Raw genomic sequence first — 17,055 nt, 5'->3', positions numbered from 1 at the left:
TCGTGGAATAAAAGAACAGTTAATTTGAGCATAAAGACTTAAATCTACATCTAAAAAATTACAGATCTAGCCCATGTGTTTGTTGATTTCAAACCTTCCTCCCAGGAGTGACTGAGAAGAATGCCACGTGTCATCCTGGCTTATCCTGGGCGTGTTGGAGTGCTGGCCTTTGCTTGACACTCCTCTCTTGTATCCTGATCTGGAGGTCACTGGACAGTCTCTGCTGTAGTGTTACGAAGGGAAGTCTTTCCCATCTGCAAATGCTTAGACGCTACAGTTTCAGTACTGTATCTTCATCAGCTATATTGTCATAGCTCTGGCTATTCCTTTTACAAAATTGAAATCAAGGAAGTGAAATCCCCTTCTTGTGCTACAGTGAGTGCCCCTCACCTACCAGTGATCACTCACACCCCTGGAATTTCATTTTTCTGCTTTAATTACTTTATGTGCATATATGCGGGTATTCATTTATTCTTTTGGTGTAATCCATATTATGCTCTTCAGATTCATCAAGGATGGCTGACTTAATATCGGCATGGTTATTTTATGTCCCAGTTATGCAGATGTAAGGTGTTCCCCCAGAGAACACCAACTACTGTGCCTGGTTTCAGCAAGCAGGAAATGCTGTGCCTCGTGGTTCTTGCTGACCCAGCTAAAAGAGACCGAATGTCACATTTCACTTCCAGGGGCTAGTGCTGGGTTTTGATATTCCCTGGTACTATAAATAGCACCCCAGGGAACATTCAGGTACACGGAACATTTTCTTTGCAGTCCCGTTCAATGTCTGCAGAAAGTTATATGCTGCCTGGATGGACACAAGTCACTTGTCCCTTAGTGCCTCCTAAGTTCTAGACAGACCCACCCAGAGTGTTCATGTGCTCATAAACACAGCGTTTGCTCAGCATACTTCTGTGCCTCTGTTTATGCTGCTCTCTCTGCCTGGCAAAATCTTCTCATCCTTAAAGATTCATCTCGAGTGAGAAAGCATTCCCCGAATCAGCTTGACAGACGTGCCTTCTTGCCCCTCTCTGGATTCTCCACAGCATGTGAAACATACCTCTTCTACAGCAAGTTCAGCATTACAATAGGGTCTGTTACATAAGTTTCTGTGTTCACACTCTCCTCATATCCCAAACTGTGAATTCTGAGACCTGTGATTTCTCTGTCTTCGCGTTTATCCCCAACAGTTAGCATAGGAAACGCCAGCAACGTTGATTGAATGACTGATTGTATGAATGAATGGAATTGCATCCAAATAGGGGAATAGAATTCATTTGAGTTTGTTCCCAGCTTAATGCCTTTAAAAAGAATCCTAAGAATGTTTAGTGGGGATTTTTCCATTTTCTTTAGCAGTCACTCCCTACTATGTGCACGGCCAGTTTGATACCAAAAAACGTTATATTGAAATACACTTCAGGGAGCTAAAAAAAACCCCTTTTATTTCAAAGGAATAGGCTCGTTTGTTCCTTGCAAACTTCCTGACATCTTTCTACATGCTCTTTTCCCTCTGCCCAGTCTTCAGCCAAATTCTCTGGCCGGGTCTGCTGTAAACAATGATTTTGTGAGTGGTTGTGTGTTCTCTGCAGTGAAAACCCGCCTTGTTTTCTGTTGCTAGGCAACCCCATTCCAGCTGCCCTTGAAGAAATGCGCGGTGGTGGGAAATGGTGGGATTCTGAAGAAGAGTGACTGTGGCCGTCAAATAGATGAAGCAAATTTTGTCATGCGGTAAGAGAGCTCCCACAGCGCGGCTTCTGCCTCCTCTCTTCTCCCCCACCCCGCCTGCCAGCCCCGGGGCCTTTGGAAACCAGTCGCTGGTGATTAATCAGCTGTAGCTGCTCTTCAGCGTCCCTTCAAGTTCCCATATAAGTGAGTTGAGGAGACAGGCCAGGGGAGCCAGGGAACGGGCCCCAAGAAAGTGCAAAGCTGAGAGAGCTTCAGAGGTCGTGGGGAGACCCCCAGAGTGGAAACACTCATTTAATTTTAGACGATACAGTTGGGTGACTCCAACTTTAAGACTTGTTCTTAAGACAAACTCTCTATGAACAAACATTTTCATTAATGCATTTCATTCTACACACTCTGCTGCTTTGTTTTTCACAAAAGCATTTGGAAGTAGTGAGTAGGATTCGAAGAGGGGTTGGATCTGGGCAGGACTAAGGAAAACTGGAAGGAAGGAGGGGGATTACATTTCGAGCAAAGAGGAAGCTTGGTAAGGGGACTGAGCAGAGTGGTGACGTGATCCTGCAGGGGTGTGTAAAGGAACTGCTAGGACACATCCAGCCAAGAGTAGAGACCATGACACTGAAATGGCACCAACCTGCGCCGTTGGGTAATTTTGACCAGAAGGGAAGATAGCGAGTAATTGGGTGGACACAGGCTTGGGATTGTCTGGTGGAGAGGAGAGAAGGGTGGGAAGGGACAGCATGGAGGGTCCTGGCTAGAGAGAGCGTGAAGTGACACACTTTGAAGTCTCGGCTGGATGGGAAGTGGGCCCTGAGAGGCGTGAAGGAGAAAGGAAGGGGGCCAATGGGACCAAATGATGGGGTTCTTCAGAGCTGGAGGGGGCGGTGGTGGGAAAGATGAGAGAAGGTGGAAAAAAGAGAGCTAATGTCAAAGAATGGCCCACTGGAGAATGTGACTTCACCTTCTCTGGGGGATGTGCAGACGTGTTGTAGAAAAAAAGGACATTTGTTACTGAAGAAGTGTAGGCACCTGGAGGCTATTCTGGGGAGGGTCTTTCAGGTGGGCCCCGAAGTCTCAGTGAAGTGGAAATGACTGTGAACCAGGGGCCAAAAAGCTCCGGGGCCAGGAAGGCTGAGGTCTCCAGCAACACAGAGGGCAGAAAGCTGAAGGGGGGTGGCGGTTGTGTTTTGTGTTCATTTTTAAGGATAAATAGATAATGGTCTAGAAGTAACAAAAGTTAGCTGGGAGAACACTGAACCACCCCTGGGCTCTGAGCTAAGTGGAGTAGGGGAGAGTAAAGCCTGTCTGAGAGTGTTTCAAGGAAGCTGTGTACTGAGGGGAGGGTCAAGTTCCCTCTCAGAGAGCAAGGATTGGGCTCCTTGAAAGACTTTATCTTGCTGGTGAAGCCTGCTGTAGAGTGGGAGTGGGGTCCTCTTCTATCTCTCTTTCCTTTATGGAGGTACCCTGCCCTAGTTTTTCCAGTGTAAGACTCTGTTTTCCTTTCCATTGCCATTCTTATTTTTTGTGATACATACAAACCGTGGAAACATGGAGACAATAAAAATGTAGCTCTCTAAATTCAAGTTGATGTCAGTTTGGTGAGCACCTACTTTGTATTGGGTCTTCACTGGGGTTGGGAATGGTATGTTGAACAATTCCCTCATGGACTTAAAACCTGGAGATGTGCCAGTGCTGTGACTGGGGTGACTCAGAAGCAGATGATGAGTGAGTGGGGACCTTCTGAGGGGAAGTGGCATCTGGGCAGAGCCCTCTCTCCATTCCACTCTGGACATAGGCCACCGTGTCCAAGCTCTAAGGTAGGAAGGACGCCAAGTGCTGCCACAGGGTTGTGAGCCATGGGGAGAGCGTGGTGAGATGGGATTTAAGCTGTAGAAGTGGGGACAGTTACCTGAAGAGCAGAGGTACCCCCGCTAATACATTGGTGTTAGGTGGAGGCTGAAGGGCCAGCAAAGAAAACAGAGGGGTTGGAGGACCAGCCCTTGCTGCAAACTCACTCTGTGACCCGCAGTGCACCACTGTACCTTTGCTGCAGCTCAGCTTTCTAATCTATGTGAGGAGGTGGCTGCAGACGATACCCCAAGCCTTTCCATTGTGGAAACTCTGATTCTGTGATGATGTGGCTATCACACCACTGTATCACATTCACGTAGTCTAGTTTCCATTTTCATATTGCTCTCGAGTATAAGTTGATTTGCTTTTTCCAGAAACTGTGTAAGGAAGAAAGAGTGGAAATATTATACTCACAGATTCAGGAAAGTTAAGTGATTTCAAGAGGTCTGAGTGCAATGTGGAAGGAGGCATTAGTACAATAAATGTATTTTTTTAGTATTCCTGAGTGGGCATGTGTTTGTCACTACATTTAGGAAGATGGATATTTTACACTTAACGTGCACGAGATCAGGCCTAAGCATCTTAGGGGGTTACCTATATTATTTATTACAAATAAGCAAGACTACATTTGCATTGTATACATCAATATTGATATATTCAAGTTCAGAATTAATGAGTGCTTGTGATTAGGGTGCACAGCACAGGATTAAACAGATGTTCATGGAATGATGAGGGAGGTGAGGATTGAAAAAAATTCAAAGAAGGTAGCATCAAAACTAGATGTGCACGTGCCTTTGATTCAGTTTCAAGAATGGCGCCATTATCATAACACCTTTGAATTTTTAAAAAGCCTTATTAATAGTTTACAATGTGGGAGTAATTAAATGTTGATAAATTGTTTATAAAGTATTCTTATTTGACCATTTATGTATCTATTTATGCACGGTTGCTTAATACACATTTTGGTGGCACCCTGAGGAAATTGAGGTAATATCATATGTTCAAAATTAAGCATTTAGTGAGTAAATGTGTGATTAGAAAGCACATAGTATGTTCCTGGACTATAGGGTACATGGACAGTTACATTGAAAGATGAGATCCAAAAACAGCCTTACCTGTACACAGTGGTATACCCAGTGACAGTTCAAGATGTTTTCCAGAATTACGATATAACAATGCCATAATTTCCTTTGCTTGGACATTTTCAAATACGTCTTCTAATGCTAGAAGTCAACTCCCCATTTTTCAAAGTAAACATTTGCTCTGTAACCAAAAGCAATACTTTAAAAAGTAAAATTGTTGAATAAAATGTATCTGGAAGTTGTGCAAGACAGAGATAACAGTGATTGTGTCCTGGAGAGGAATTGGGTGGCTCAGGAATATGAGTGAGGACAACATAATTTTGGTGCCTTTGAATTATGCTCAATTATATGTGTTTGACATATTTAAGTGTACATGCAACTTAAAAAGGAGTTTTAGAATTTATTCTATTTAAAGATTCCTCTCCAGACCCATCACCCACCCGTCTCCACTCTCCACTTCAAAGAATATTCATTCCTCATCAATTCTGTGATCATATCTTCTAGGATCACGAGTACAGTTACTAAGACACTTCAGCCATTAATATCCATTCATTGAGCCCGCAAGCGATAATGCAGAGTTTGAAACACTTTTACACAATTATGCCTTATTAGAAACAATCTGACTGTATTAAATGTGCCTTTTATGTAAGTCTATGTAATTATCAATTTAGGAGTTGAGGAGCTAAAATTATAGTGTGCTTTTTTTCTAAGAGAAGAGCTACAGGGAAGTATCATAGAAATTTGTACTTGAAGAGAAAGTTTACCCAGAAGAACAGATATTTACACCAGAACACAATGTCATTATTTTCCAGAAGTGAACGTATAAGATATTATCTTTATTGTTTTCAGCATTTCCCTCTATTGCAGGATTTGGCAGTTAGTGTCTGGAAGTGTTTTTCTGAGCTTTTGCTTTGTGGTAGGAGGTGGGAAGTGGACCCAGACATATGAGCCATGGATCAATCTATGAGGAATGCACAGAAAACCAAAGTAGTTTTTCAGGAATACCAACTAGTTTCATTTAATGATGACAAAACAGGTTAACTGCACTTTCCGGCAATATTCAGAGTTTACAGGTTTAATATAATGTGGTTGATTCTCAAATGTTATGAAGGGCCATCAAGATCAAAGGGGAAGTGATAAATTAGGAGATTGGGATTAACATATACACACTGCTATATATAAAATAGATAACTAACAAGGACCTACTGTATAGCACAGGGAACTCTACTCAATATTCTATAATAACCTATATGGGAAAAGAATCTGAAAAAGAATGGATATATATATGGATATATATATGTGTGTGTGTGTGTGTGTATAACTGATTCACTTTGCTGTACACCTGAAACTAACACAACATTGTAAATCAACTAGACTCCGATAAAAACTAAAAAAAAAAAAAAAAAAAAAAATTACATTCATCAAAAAAAAAGACAAATGCCCAAATTCTAGACTGTGTTTTATCCTGGGAGTCCTTTTCATCTTTGCAAAGATCAGTTAAATCACAAGACCACAGTCAGCACCATGGCCGGATGAGCCTGGCGGTGAATAAACTCACTCCCCGACATGGTCTTCGGAAACCTCTTGGGATATGGTGCAACCACTAGACTAGAGATGCCTTAAGTAGGCTCTGTGACTTGGCTTCCCCCAGGCTTCCCACCATGCCTGTTGTGTTTGTTCTCAGTGGGCACTCAACTGGCTGACATTAATCTGTGGGGAGCTGCCAGAAGAACCAGGATCTTGTTACCAAAGAGCAGGTGAAAGGAAGATTCCAAATCAACTGAGACAAGTTTCTGCCTGGGATACCCTGATGTGGTAGTAGTCAAATACAGGGTAAATACGAGACGACATCAAGGAACTTGTGCTGATCAGCTGAGTCGGTGCTCAGACAAGTCCATGTCCTGGGGGAAATTTGTAGGGAAATTTTAATAGTTGGGGAATGGCCAAGACCTTTATATTTGTAAGATGTCTACCGGCAAATAAACGATGCTTTGGTTTGCTGAAGTAAGAAAAAGTTAGAGGTGCCCTGCTGTGGAGTCAACTTAGAGACATGGGTGGAGAGGAGCACTTAGGACTCAGTAATAAAAGAAAATCTAATGGAGGCTATAGACTCATTTGGGATGGTCAGAAGTAATAGATATATATTTAGTTATATTTATATGATATTTCTGATATGTGATATATTTGAGCTTTTACTATGAGGCATCAAGGTAGGGACTTTTTATACATTTCTTACTTTAATCCTTGCAGCCACCTTATTGGAGAGGAAAAGTCGTTATCCTCATTTTGTGTAATGGGGAAACTGAGGCAGTTGACAACTTGGTTAATGTCTCACTGGCAGAAAGCCATGGGATTTGGATTTGCAGTTGCAATATTTTCCGTTGTAAGCATTCATAAGACGTTGCGGTCGAGGAGAGCACCCAGGGCTGTGTTGTGTGTGTGTGTGTGTGTGTGTGTGTGTGTGTGTGTGTGTGTGTGTATGAGGGAGGAGGAGCTATTTCTGTCACCTGTGCTCTTCCCTTGCCTAGACTGGGATGGTGGAGAATCATTGCATTTCTTTAAATGACAGATTATTTTGTCTTCACCAGTAGGCAACCATACGTTGGTCATGTATCCCAAAGTCGCACATGCATCGATTTAGGTGGCAGAGTTTGCCTTGAATGTACTATTATAATTTAGAATTTGGGAAAAGAATGAAAAACACAAGCAAATACAATTCTTCCTTTTCTCTTGAAGTTTGTTGGTATCCACAGAGAACACTGTAGGTCCTGTGTCTTCTAGGGGACTACACCCTCCTGAACACTAATTTCAAGTCTAATATACCCTGACTTATCACCTCAAAAATATTTTGAATGGAATAAATTCATTTTAGTTATATCTCTTTCCTTTAGTAAATCCTTTACCTCTATAGCTGACATTTTCTTTCTTCTAAAACAGAAATAGTTTTTATGACAGCGTTTTGAAGATGCTAAGAGTTAGTCATCTAATGTCTATTAAAAGGGAGAGGTGATAAAAACAGTTATTTGTGAATTGAGCTAGACTTAGTAAAATTCCTATTTGCCATGATAATTGACCTGATTTAAAAGTATGTAAATCATTCTGAAGTGCTTGTTCTTGTTTCTCTAGATGCAATCTTCCTCCTTTGTCAAGTGAATACACTAAGGATGTTGGATCCAAAAGTCATTTAGTGACGGCTAACCCCAGCATAATTCGGCAAAGGTAAGAGTTTATGACTTCTGTTTGCGAGGAATTAAAAGGAAGGCTTTCGAAGTATTTAACATCTTAAAGGCAGTGAATATAATTCAGTTTGGGAAACAAAGAAGAAAACCATCTGGATAGGCAGGAAGGATGAAGGAGGGAATTGTAAATAAACTAGACAGGATTGTGGGAATCCAAACACTATTTCATGCTTCCTCTGGGATTCCGTTTCTTGCCTTTAGAGATGGTAAAAATAACATGTCAATCCATCGTTTTGCTCAAAGAAGTAATATAATATCGTGCTTACTCATTACTACTACTTTCCAATTTGTTGCCTTCAGTCCCAACTCATTGATTGGCACTGATTGGTGAACTGAAGTCATATCAACTTTATTAAAGAGTAAAAACAGAGAAGTGACCACTTTACTGCATATGAATGCATGAAAGTAGCAATATTGTGGGAATGTACAGGAATGTGTGATTATATGATGTTACAATATAGTACATCACATGATATTCAGTCAGATTTGGGAAAGCAGATGGAAAATTCTTACTCTAGTATCGATTCCAGAAATCTTGGCAGCTGCTGTGGGAGCTTCTGGGGGTCGTCGGTCTCTAGTTGATGAAGCCCAGCGGTAAGCTGTGAGCTGTTTATCCAAGGACTGTTCATCGTAGAGAATGACTCAATCTCTGTGAAAAGAAGAGTCGAACATCGCCTTTATGCTCTCCCATGTACACTGGCAGTTAATAGTGAAATACCCAGATATTCTAAGCTCAGGCATTTGCCACCTAAGGAAGTCTTATCCAAGTGAATAGCACTTGTGTGTCACTTGATAAACAATGCTACGCTACTTGTTTTGGTTCATAAGTAAGTATTCCCATAAAATAGATGTTGGGAAACACAACCAATTTTTAATTTGACAGATACTGTGAAATTACACTTCCAAAATGTACCATTTACTTCCTCTTTGGTCATGGATCAGACTGCCTGTTTTCCAGTACTGAAAACATTATGTGCTGTTCATCTTTTAAATTTTTGTCAGTTTGCTGAGTTAAAAATGTTACATTATTTTTTACTTAATATGTGTTTTTTTTTTTTTAATATAAGAAGGGCTGAGTGGGTATTGACTATTAGTATTTTTTCTTCTGTGAATTGCCTGTTTGCATTTTTTGCTCATTTCGTACTTTTTTCTTTTTACAAACTATTTTCCTGTTGATTTATAAGAACTGTATAGATATTAAGTCTTTGTTTGCTATATATGGAGCAAATATTTTCTTCTAATCTGTTTAACTTCTGTCCTATCAGAATTCAACATTTTTTATACAATGAAACTTGTCAGTCTTTTCCTTTTTTTAAAAAAAAACTATCTTTAGACAGTCTTCCTTACCCACATTCCCTCCAATGAGAAAATATTATCCTGTATTTTTTTAGTGCATTTATAGTTTCATTTTTTATACTTAAGAAATTTAATCCATGTGACTATCTTTATTTTTATAACACTGATCTTAATGTTTTTCCACAAAAATATATGTTCGTTATAAGAAATTAAGAGAGAAAAATACAAAGAAGATGGTAACAAAAAGAATCACCCCAAACCTCACCATTTGTAAATAACTATAACTAACACAAGGTACACTTTTTTCAGATATTTCATATATTCTTCAGAACTTTGAAGATATTGTTTCATTATCTTCTGGCACCCAGAGTTGCCAACCAAAAATCTAATGGAAATTTATTCATTTTTTTGTTTGAGGGAAATCTTTCTTTCCTTCCTCCACTAAAACGTATACATTTCTTTTTACCATTTAAATTCAGAAAGTTTACCAAGATATATCTCAGAGTGGGTCTCTTTTTTCATTAATGTTGCTTGGCACATTAATGAGAGGTCTTTTGAGTTGGAAGATGTGGAGGTGTAGTGGTTATGAGTCTGTCCTCTAAAGCAAGATGACTTGGGTTTTGCTTCCTGCTCGCCCACTCACAGCTGTGTGAGCTTGACTGAGTTACTTAACACTTCCTCCTTCAGTTTCCTCATCTATAAAGCAGGGATAATAATACTTAGTTTAATTCATACTTACAATGAATTAAACTACATATATATGTAGATGTATATATGTGTAAATATGTGTGTGTATATATGTATATTGTAATTATATATATGCTTAGAACAGTGCCTGGTATATTGTAAGCACTATATAAATGTTAGCTATCATTAGTATTGCTTTTCATCTTTGTGAACATTCTCTTTCTTATATGCCTGATTATTTTCTCTTCTTCATTATATTTGCTCTTTCTTTCTAGTCCTCCTATTAAGTGGATATTAGAACTTCTAGATATATTAACCATGATTTCTAACTCTTTCCTTGTACCATGTAGCTTTGTGTGTGTATATGTGTGTGTTGTGTCCCAAGAATAACCCCTTTCAGCTCAGTAAATCGTATTTTAGTTGTGTTCATGCGGCTATGTAGTCTACCATTTCCACTTCTTAATTGTATTTTTGTTTTTTGTGAGCTAAATTATTTTTCTCAAAGCAGCATATTTTTTATGGATATAATGTCCTCTTAGGTTTCATCAAGACTGTATAAATGGACTTAGAAGTTTTGTGTTTTTGTTCTTTCTATATTCAGATTATTCTTCCTATTTTTTGGACTTAATGCTACATATATGATTTGACATTTTCCAAAATTTGTACTATAGTTTTCTGTTCAATTTTGTATGGTAAGCCTTTTTGCTGTCAGTGAATATAGCTTTATAGGTATATACTTTCATAATAAACAGTTAGTTTAAAAAATGTCACTGAAAACCAAAAATGCCAGTCAAATTTGTGAGTTAGTATTGAATAACTTAAATGAATGACCAAAACTCAGTGCTCTATATTTAATTTTTAGTGTGATTTGTTTGCTGACATAAACTAATGTAGCATAGCAAGGAGTTGGGAAGAATAAGAAAACAAAACATTTCTCTTTTACAGTTTAGTTATTGACTCACACTCAGTCTTGGGTTTTTTGTGGGTTTTTGTGAGAGGGCTTGGGGGTCTGATCAGGAAGATGTCAGAAAATCAACAATGATTATGATTTCTCTTTAATTCAATTAAGTGTATTGGGGTTCTGGAAATCATAAATATGTGCAATTTTTAAAATTGGGAAGGGTTCATATCAGATTCAAGAGAATGAGCAAAAGGTCAAGAGAACACTTACAGAAATATTTTTCTTTGATTATTTAAATTTTTTTAGATAATTTCAGATTCACAAGAAGTTGCAAAACAAAAAGAAGTACAGGAAGGTCCTTTGTACTCTTCATCCAGTTTACCCCAATGGTAATGTCTTGCATAACCATAGTATAATACTTTTCCGTGCCTGGAGGGGAATGAAACATTCAGTACATTACACTGAAGGACAAAAGAGTCTATTTTTCTACCTGAATATGTGGAATTGGTGGTAAGATTTTAAAAAGCTCGTGAAAAGGAGTATTTATTTAGAACAAGACAGAGCAAGATGAAAGAGAAAGTGAGATTGTGATTTTGAGAAAAATTATAACTACAGAAGGAGAAAGGAAAGGATCAATAATTGTTTGAAGGGAAAAAAGTTCAATATAAAGAATTAATGCAAGGCAAGCAAGAGTCATTATGATTAATGCTGGGTCAACATTTAGTCAGTGTTTCTATGTGCCAGGTTCTGTGCTCTTTATATGCATTGCCTCATTTAATCTCAAAATAATCCTAATACGGAAGTATTTTAATGTGTGTTTTTACAGAAAAACAAACGTGACATAAGTTTTGTCATCTGCTCATATTCACAGCTGCTGGTCATCAGTCTGGGACTTCACCCAGACTTGTCTCAATCCAAAACCCATACTCTTAACCAGTGACCATCGCACACCCCATCTTTCCAGGTGATCCATATGTTGCACAAGGAGACAATTGAGTTTCCACAAGTCATAAGTCATTTTGGAAAAGGGAGTGAAAGTTTTTTCACTTAACAAAGTATATTCAATGATGCAAGGTTTTTGAATACAAAATCAAAATGCATATAGCAGTTCCATTTTGTGAAATATGGAAAAGTATATCCCAGTAACATCAGATACTTTTATATACTTAACAGTTAGACAATGGGAATTCCCTGGTGGTCCAGTGGTTAGGACTCGGCGCTTTCACTGTTCTGGCCTGGGTTCAATCCATGGTCAGGGAACTAAGATCCCGCAAGCCACGTGGCTCGGCCAAAGAAGCAAACAAAAATTAGACAAAAAAGCAAACCCTCTATAGAAAAATTACGGAATTTTGTTGAGGGACATTTTGGACAACCTAAATGTCAAATAATATTACTCCTAATGATTCTTGCTTAACCTTGTGTTAATTCTTTATATTGAACTTAATCTTAACCAACAGGTTTACTTTGCCTCGTAAACATTTAATTTTTGACCCTTTCCTTTCTCCTTCTGTAGTTATCAGATTCACATATATATAGACCCTTAATATATGACAGAGGTAATATTGTAGATCAGAGAGAAAAGGACAAATTTTTCAAAATGATGTGAAGACAGTTAGGTGTCTATGAAATTATACCTCTACCTCATACCTTATACCAAATATCATTTCCAGATGGTTAAGACCTAACTTTGAAAAGCAAAACAAGAAAGCTTGTAGAAAATAACATAGGTCTTGTGATTTCTTATATAAGAATCACATAGCACTAAATAGAAGGGAAAAGACTGATAAGTTTGATTTATTAAAATTGGGAACTTTTATTCATAAAAAGACATGGTAGAAGTAGGGCAAATACAACCACATTTTAGAGGAAGACAACTAACAAAGGACTTGGATCCAGAGTATACAAATAACTTTTACGTGTAATTTAGAAATAAATTAATTGAATATGAAAAACAGAAAACCAGTAGGAAAATAAGTCAAAGAGTTGAACCAGACTTCATAGAACAACTCCAAATAGCCAATAAATGAATGAATAGATGCTCTACTGCATTAGTAATCAGAAAAAATGCAAATAAAAATCCCTAGGAGATATCATTACACGTCCATCAGGTTGGCAGAACTTATTCCAACTGTTAGTGAGGATGTGGACCCGAAAGTACCATATATGCTATTTGGAGGGAATATGGTTCCAACCACTCTGGAGTGTGTTTTGACGTTATGTAGTGGGGTTGAAGATACACATGCTCCATGCCCTAGCAGTTCCACTCCTAGGTATATACCCTAGAGAAAAACAGTATTTATAAGAGAGAAATGTATAATAACGTTTATAGTAGCTAAAAATTAAAATAATTGATTGTGAATTCATGGTGGAATGAATCAATGAATTCAGGTATGTTCCCATTGTGGAATGCTTTACCGCCACGAACTATGACTACCCACAATAAAGTGGGTGAACTTCAAAAACCTGATATTGACAAAAAGAAGGGAGTCATAAAAAATACAGTAGGATGTCCATATAAAGGTAAAAATAAAACTAATTAACAGGATGGTTTAGGGACACGTCCATAACAGTTCTGAGGACCAACAAGTGGTTCCTTCTCAGGGGAGGAGAGTGTTGGATTCAGGAAGTTTTTTATTCAGATCTTGTAGTCTCCTTCCAAAGCTTTGCCCACCCAAGATGCTGGCAGTGTCTTGCACTTTCATGTGACTAAAAATCAAATTCATTGGGCAAAGATGTGCAGTGGAAATGCCTAAGTACCACTAATTTTCATGGCTGTCCTCCAGATCCTTGATTCTTATAAAAATATTCCACTGAGAGTTACAAGCACTATGAGTTTTCACTACAAAATTCTCGTAGAAAAGATATCGGTATCAAGATAAAACAGGCGTGAGAAAATTCAGTATATACGAGAGGCACCCATGATGATGATGCACACGTTATATATGTATAATTAATGTATATATATTTATAATGTACACATTATTCTGTCTGTAGCAAAAATAAGGTTAGAGAAGGTAATATCCGTTGATGTAGTTAGTAGAAATTCTCAGTAAGAAGGGGCTCTGCTATAGCCTTTGTTAGGATATCTTGTCTAGAGTACATTCTCAGTTTTTAAAAACAGCTTTATTGAGGTATAATTGATATACAAAAAAAACCTGCACATGTTTAATGTGTACAGTTTGATGAGTCTGGGCATACACATACACCCATGATACTATCACCATCATCAAGGTAATAAACATAACCATCGCCACCAAAAGTTTCCTTGTGCCCCTGTTTTTTTGAGTGTGTGATAATAAGAACACTTAAGATGAGTTCTATTCTCTTAACAGATTGTTGTTCAATGGGTATACAGTGAACTCTTTTTGACAGCACCTAGAACAAAAGGATTAGTTAGGGTGCCCGGGACACAGATTAGAAAGGGCTTTGCAATCGCATTCAACTTCTGATTGCATTTTTATGGGTTAGAGAAGAGAAGTTATTCTAATGTGACAGCAGAGTCTGTTGGATCTTCAGACCCACTGCTGTTGTCCTCTTCCTTCCTTTGCTGGGTTTTGTAGGTGGATGGCAACAAGGATCCCTTCACAGGGTTGCCCTTCATTAACATACACCAGCTCTAACCCATTGGTCCACAAACATTTTTGTTCAAATACCCTTTAAAAGAATTTTTAAAATCCGTCATTATTTCCTTGATCTTTTAAAAGTTACCTAAGTTTTTTTTGGCATGAAGTTAAATTGTTGCGAAGCATGCACTTTCAGAGCTTTCTACATTGTGCATATTTAAATACATATTGTCAAAGTCTCAGAAGTGCAGATTTAGCCTTTTGGATGTTCCATGTCCTCATAGCAAAGCCAGTGCGCTTTGTCAAATTAGTTCATTAAGTTGAGTTGACTTTCTGTCAGAAAAAGGCAGACTACATTTTATTCACTTAAGTGCTAAAATGTAACCCCATATAATCATCTCACTTCTGAGTTCTAATTATTCAACATATAAGTAAGGTATAGGAGTTGCCAAGAGTTTGTCCCCTGAATAAAATAAGGCACAGCCTCCATCTATTTCTTATAAAGATCTTTTTGCTTTTTCTCAGGGGACACGTCTTCAGAAACTATGTACCTTACAAATGTTTCTTTGTTTGGTTGCCTGGTAGCTTTTACACTCTGGGGCACTGCATCATTATAATATTTGGGATAATAGGAGGTATGCCTTTTGTGAAGTGGAAAAGGGAAAATTATGAAAGTAGAGGTTGGAAAATAGTTGTTTAGGCTATCAGATTAGTCTTGAGTAAATGTTTTAGAAAAGTGCATATGTGGAATTTGAGGATTTGGAAATTAATGGGGGAAGAGGGAGATTAAAATGGGAGCTTCACAAGAACAAAGTTGCAGAGGTGCTCATTCAACAAATATATTTTGAAATCTACTCTGAGACAGAGAATACAAAGTTGAAGAAAATACAACTCGTACCCTGAAGTTGCTCCCAGTCAACAGACATTCTGTGGTCTTGGAATCCATAAAGGGGGTCCAGGGGACCTCTGAATCCCTTCTGAAATTTATTTTTAAAATTTTATGTATGTGTATTATGTATTTTTTAAATCCGATTTTCCAAGGCTTCCATTACTCACAATAGGTTTAAAATTCACTGGCCCAAACTGAGTCATTCTATCAAGTAAAATTAGAGATTACAGTTCTCAAAGCTTGTTTCTTAATTTTTCAGTAGAATTGAAAACTCAATTAGCCATTTTGCCCATATCAGGAGTTCAGTACCATATTTGGGCAAATGATGGTTAAAACATAAAAACTGGAACTTACTTGATTGTCCTGTTATGATATTACTTTTGAGCTTTGAGGCTCCAGCTTGGGCAGTGATTATTATTTGCAGCCACAAAAAAGAGCGTCAGTGTTCTGTGTGCTTCCATGTGGGCATATTAGAGGCAGTAGTATCAGTGTGAACAGCTTGGGGTCAAGAATCTTTTATCTGTGCTCTTGAGACCCCAGCATGTTTTTTGGCATACAGGACATGCACAGTAAATGTTTAGGGAATGAATGAATAAGTGAATAAATATATTTTAAATATCCTTCAAACTGAATTTCTGGTTTAAACTGTCTTTAAAAAGGAAATTTAATGAATTTTTTGGTGTCAGTTAAAATGTTTCTATGCTCTTAAACTAAGGAGATAAATTTTTTAGTAACAGATATTTCAAAGCAGTATTAATGAAATGCTTAGCAGGGAAAACTTGGTTCCTCTTTTATAAAAAAGTTGACATAAATTAAGGAACAAAAAAGCTATCAGAACAAATAGAGTACAAATCATGGTGGAGTTAGCCTTTTAAAATTTGTAAGTGTGTAGCTTTTAGTTGACTGGAAGGACTTGATATAAGACCCAAATATTTATTTTGAGGTTTCTAATATCAGGTAGAAACTGGGTAATCTCTTTTCGTACAAGTGAAAGAGACTATCCAATGGTTATCACCTCTAATTTTACTAAAGGCACTTGGGAGTGTAGAGGTATTATCTGGGAGAACAATTGCTTATTTTATTGATGTACTTTTTAAAAAATAATTTGAGCTTTGAGGAGAATGACTTGGATCCAAAGAGGGTTTATAGCAACTTCTTTTTAACATTCTACATGACTCATGCCTCAGACTGTGTTCCTAAACATCTCCATCTCTTCTGCCCGCTGACTTCTTTTTTCTTTTCTCTCCAAACTTAGAGCAGTTTATCAGTGTTTGCACCAAGGTTTGGCAGTCACTGATAGCCATTCTGTCTAACATCTGCTGTGATATAAGGGAATTAAAAGGCAGATGCTAAAACTGGAACTAGAGAGAGCAAGGAGAAGACAGAGAAGAGATGCCTCTAAAAGGGTGTAGATCTGTATGGAGTTTGTGTCTGGATGAAATAGTTATCCAAGTTTTGGCTTTAAACAGACTTTGTGTTCAAATTCTAGTGCCACTGCTAGTAAGTGCTTCGTACTTGCTAGCTATGTAAAGTTAGTTGCTTAACCTCCCCCCTGTCAGTTGGGAATAAAATTATTTACCTTGAGGATTGTTGAGAGATGTAAATGAAATAATGTAACTGTGGCCAGTAGAAGCTATTCTGATTAATACCCAGAATAGCTACTCAGGAGGACTCTCCTGTTGGAATACATTTTGTTCTTGGTTAACACATATTTTTAATGCATTATTGGGCTCATCAAATTTAGGGAATCTCCAAGAGTATCTGCATACTTCTTCCCCAAACAAACAAAAAACCCCAAAACACAAAACAGAAAATCATGAACCTAAAACCAGACCAAGCATTGTGAACTATAAAATTCTGATAC

At 38.0% G+C, this 17,055-nt stretch overlaps 1 protein-coding gene across 1 annotated transcript in view; it reads left to right on the top strand.

Annotated features, from left to right (window-relative positions):
* Positions 1-17,055, top strand: part of ST8SIA1 (ST8 alpha-N-acetyl-neuraminide alpha-2,8-sialyltransferase 1) — a 151,954-nt gene that overhangs the window by 90,237 nt on the left and 44,662 nt on the right. The window contains exons 3-4 of the mRNA XM_068561415.1: positions 1,616-1,725; positions 7,743-7,835. Coding sequence (XP_068417516.1) covers positions 1,616-1,725; positions 7,743-7,835 — 203 coding nt within the window. The remainder of the gene's footprint in view (positions 1-1,615; positions 1,726-7,742; positions 7,836-17,055) is intronic.

Source organism: Eschrichtius robustus, chromosome 13 (genome assembly GCF_028021215.1).
Source record: "Eschrichtius robustus isolate mEscRob2 chromosome 13, mEscRob2.pri, whole genome shotgun sequence".
NCBI classification, from domain to species: domain Eukaryota; kingdom Metazoa; phylum Chordata; class Mammalia; order Artiodactyla; family Eschrichtiidae; genus Eschrichtius; species Eschrichtius robustus.
Note: the sequence above shows the minus strand (reverse complement) of the source record. Positions and strands in the feature narration are given on the sequence as shown.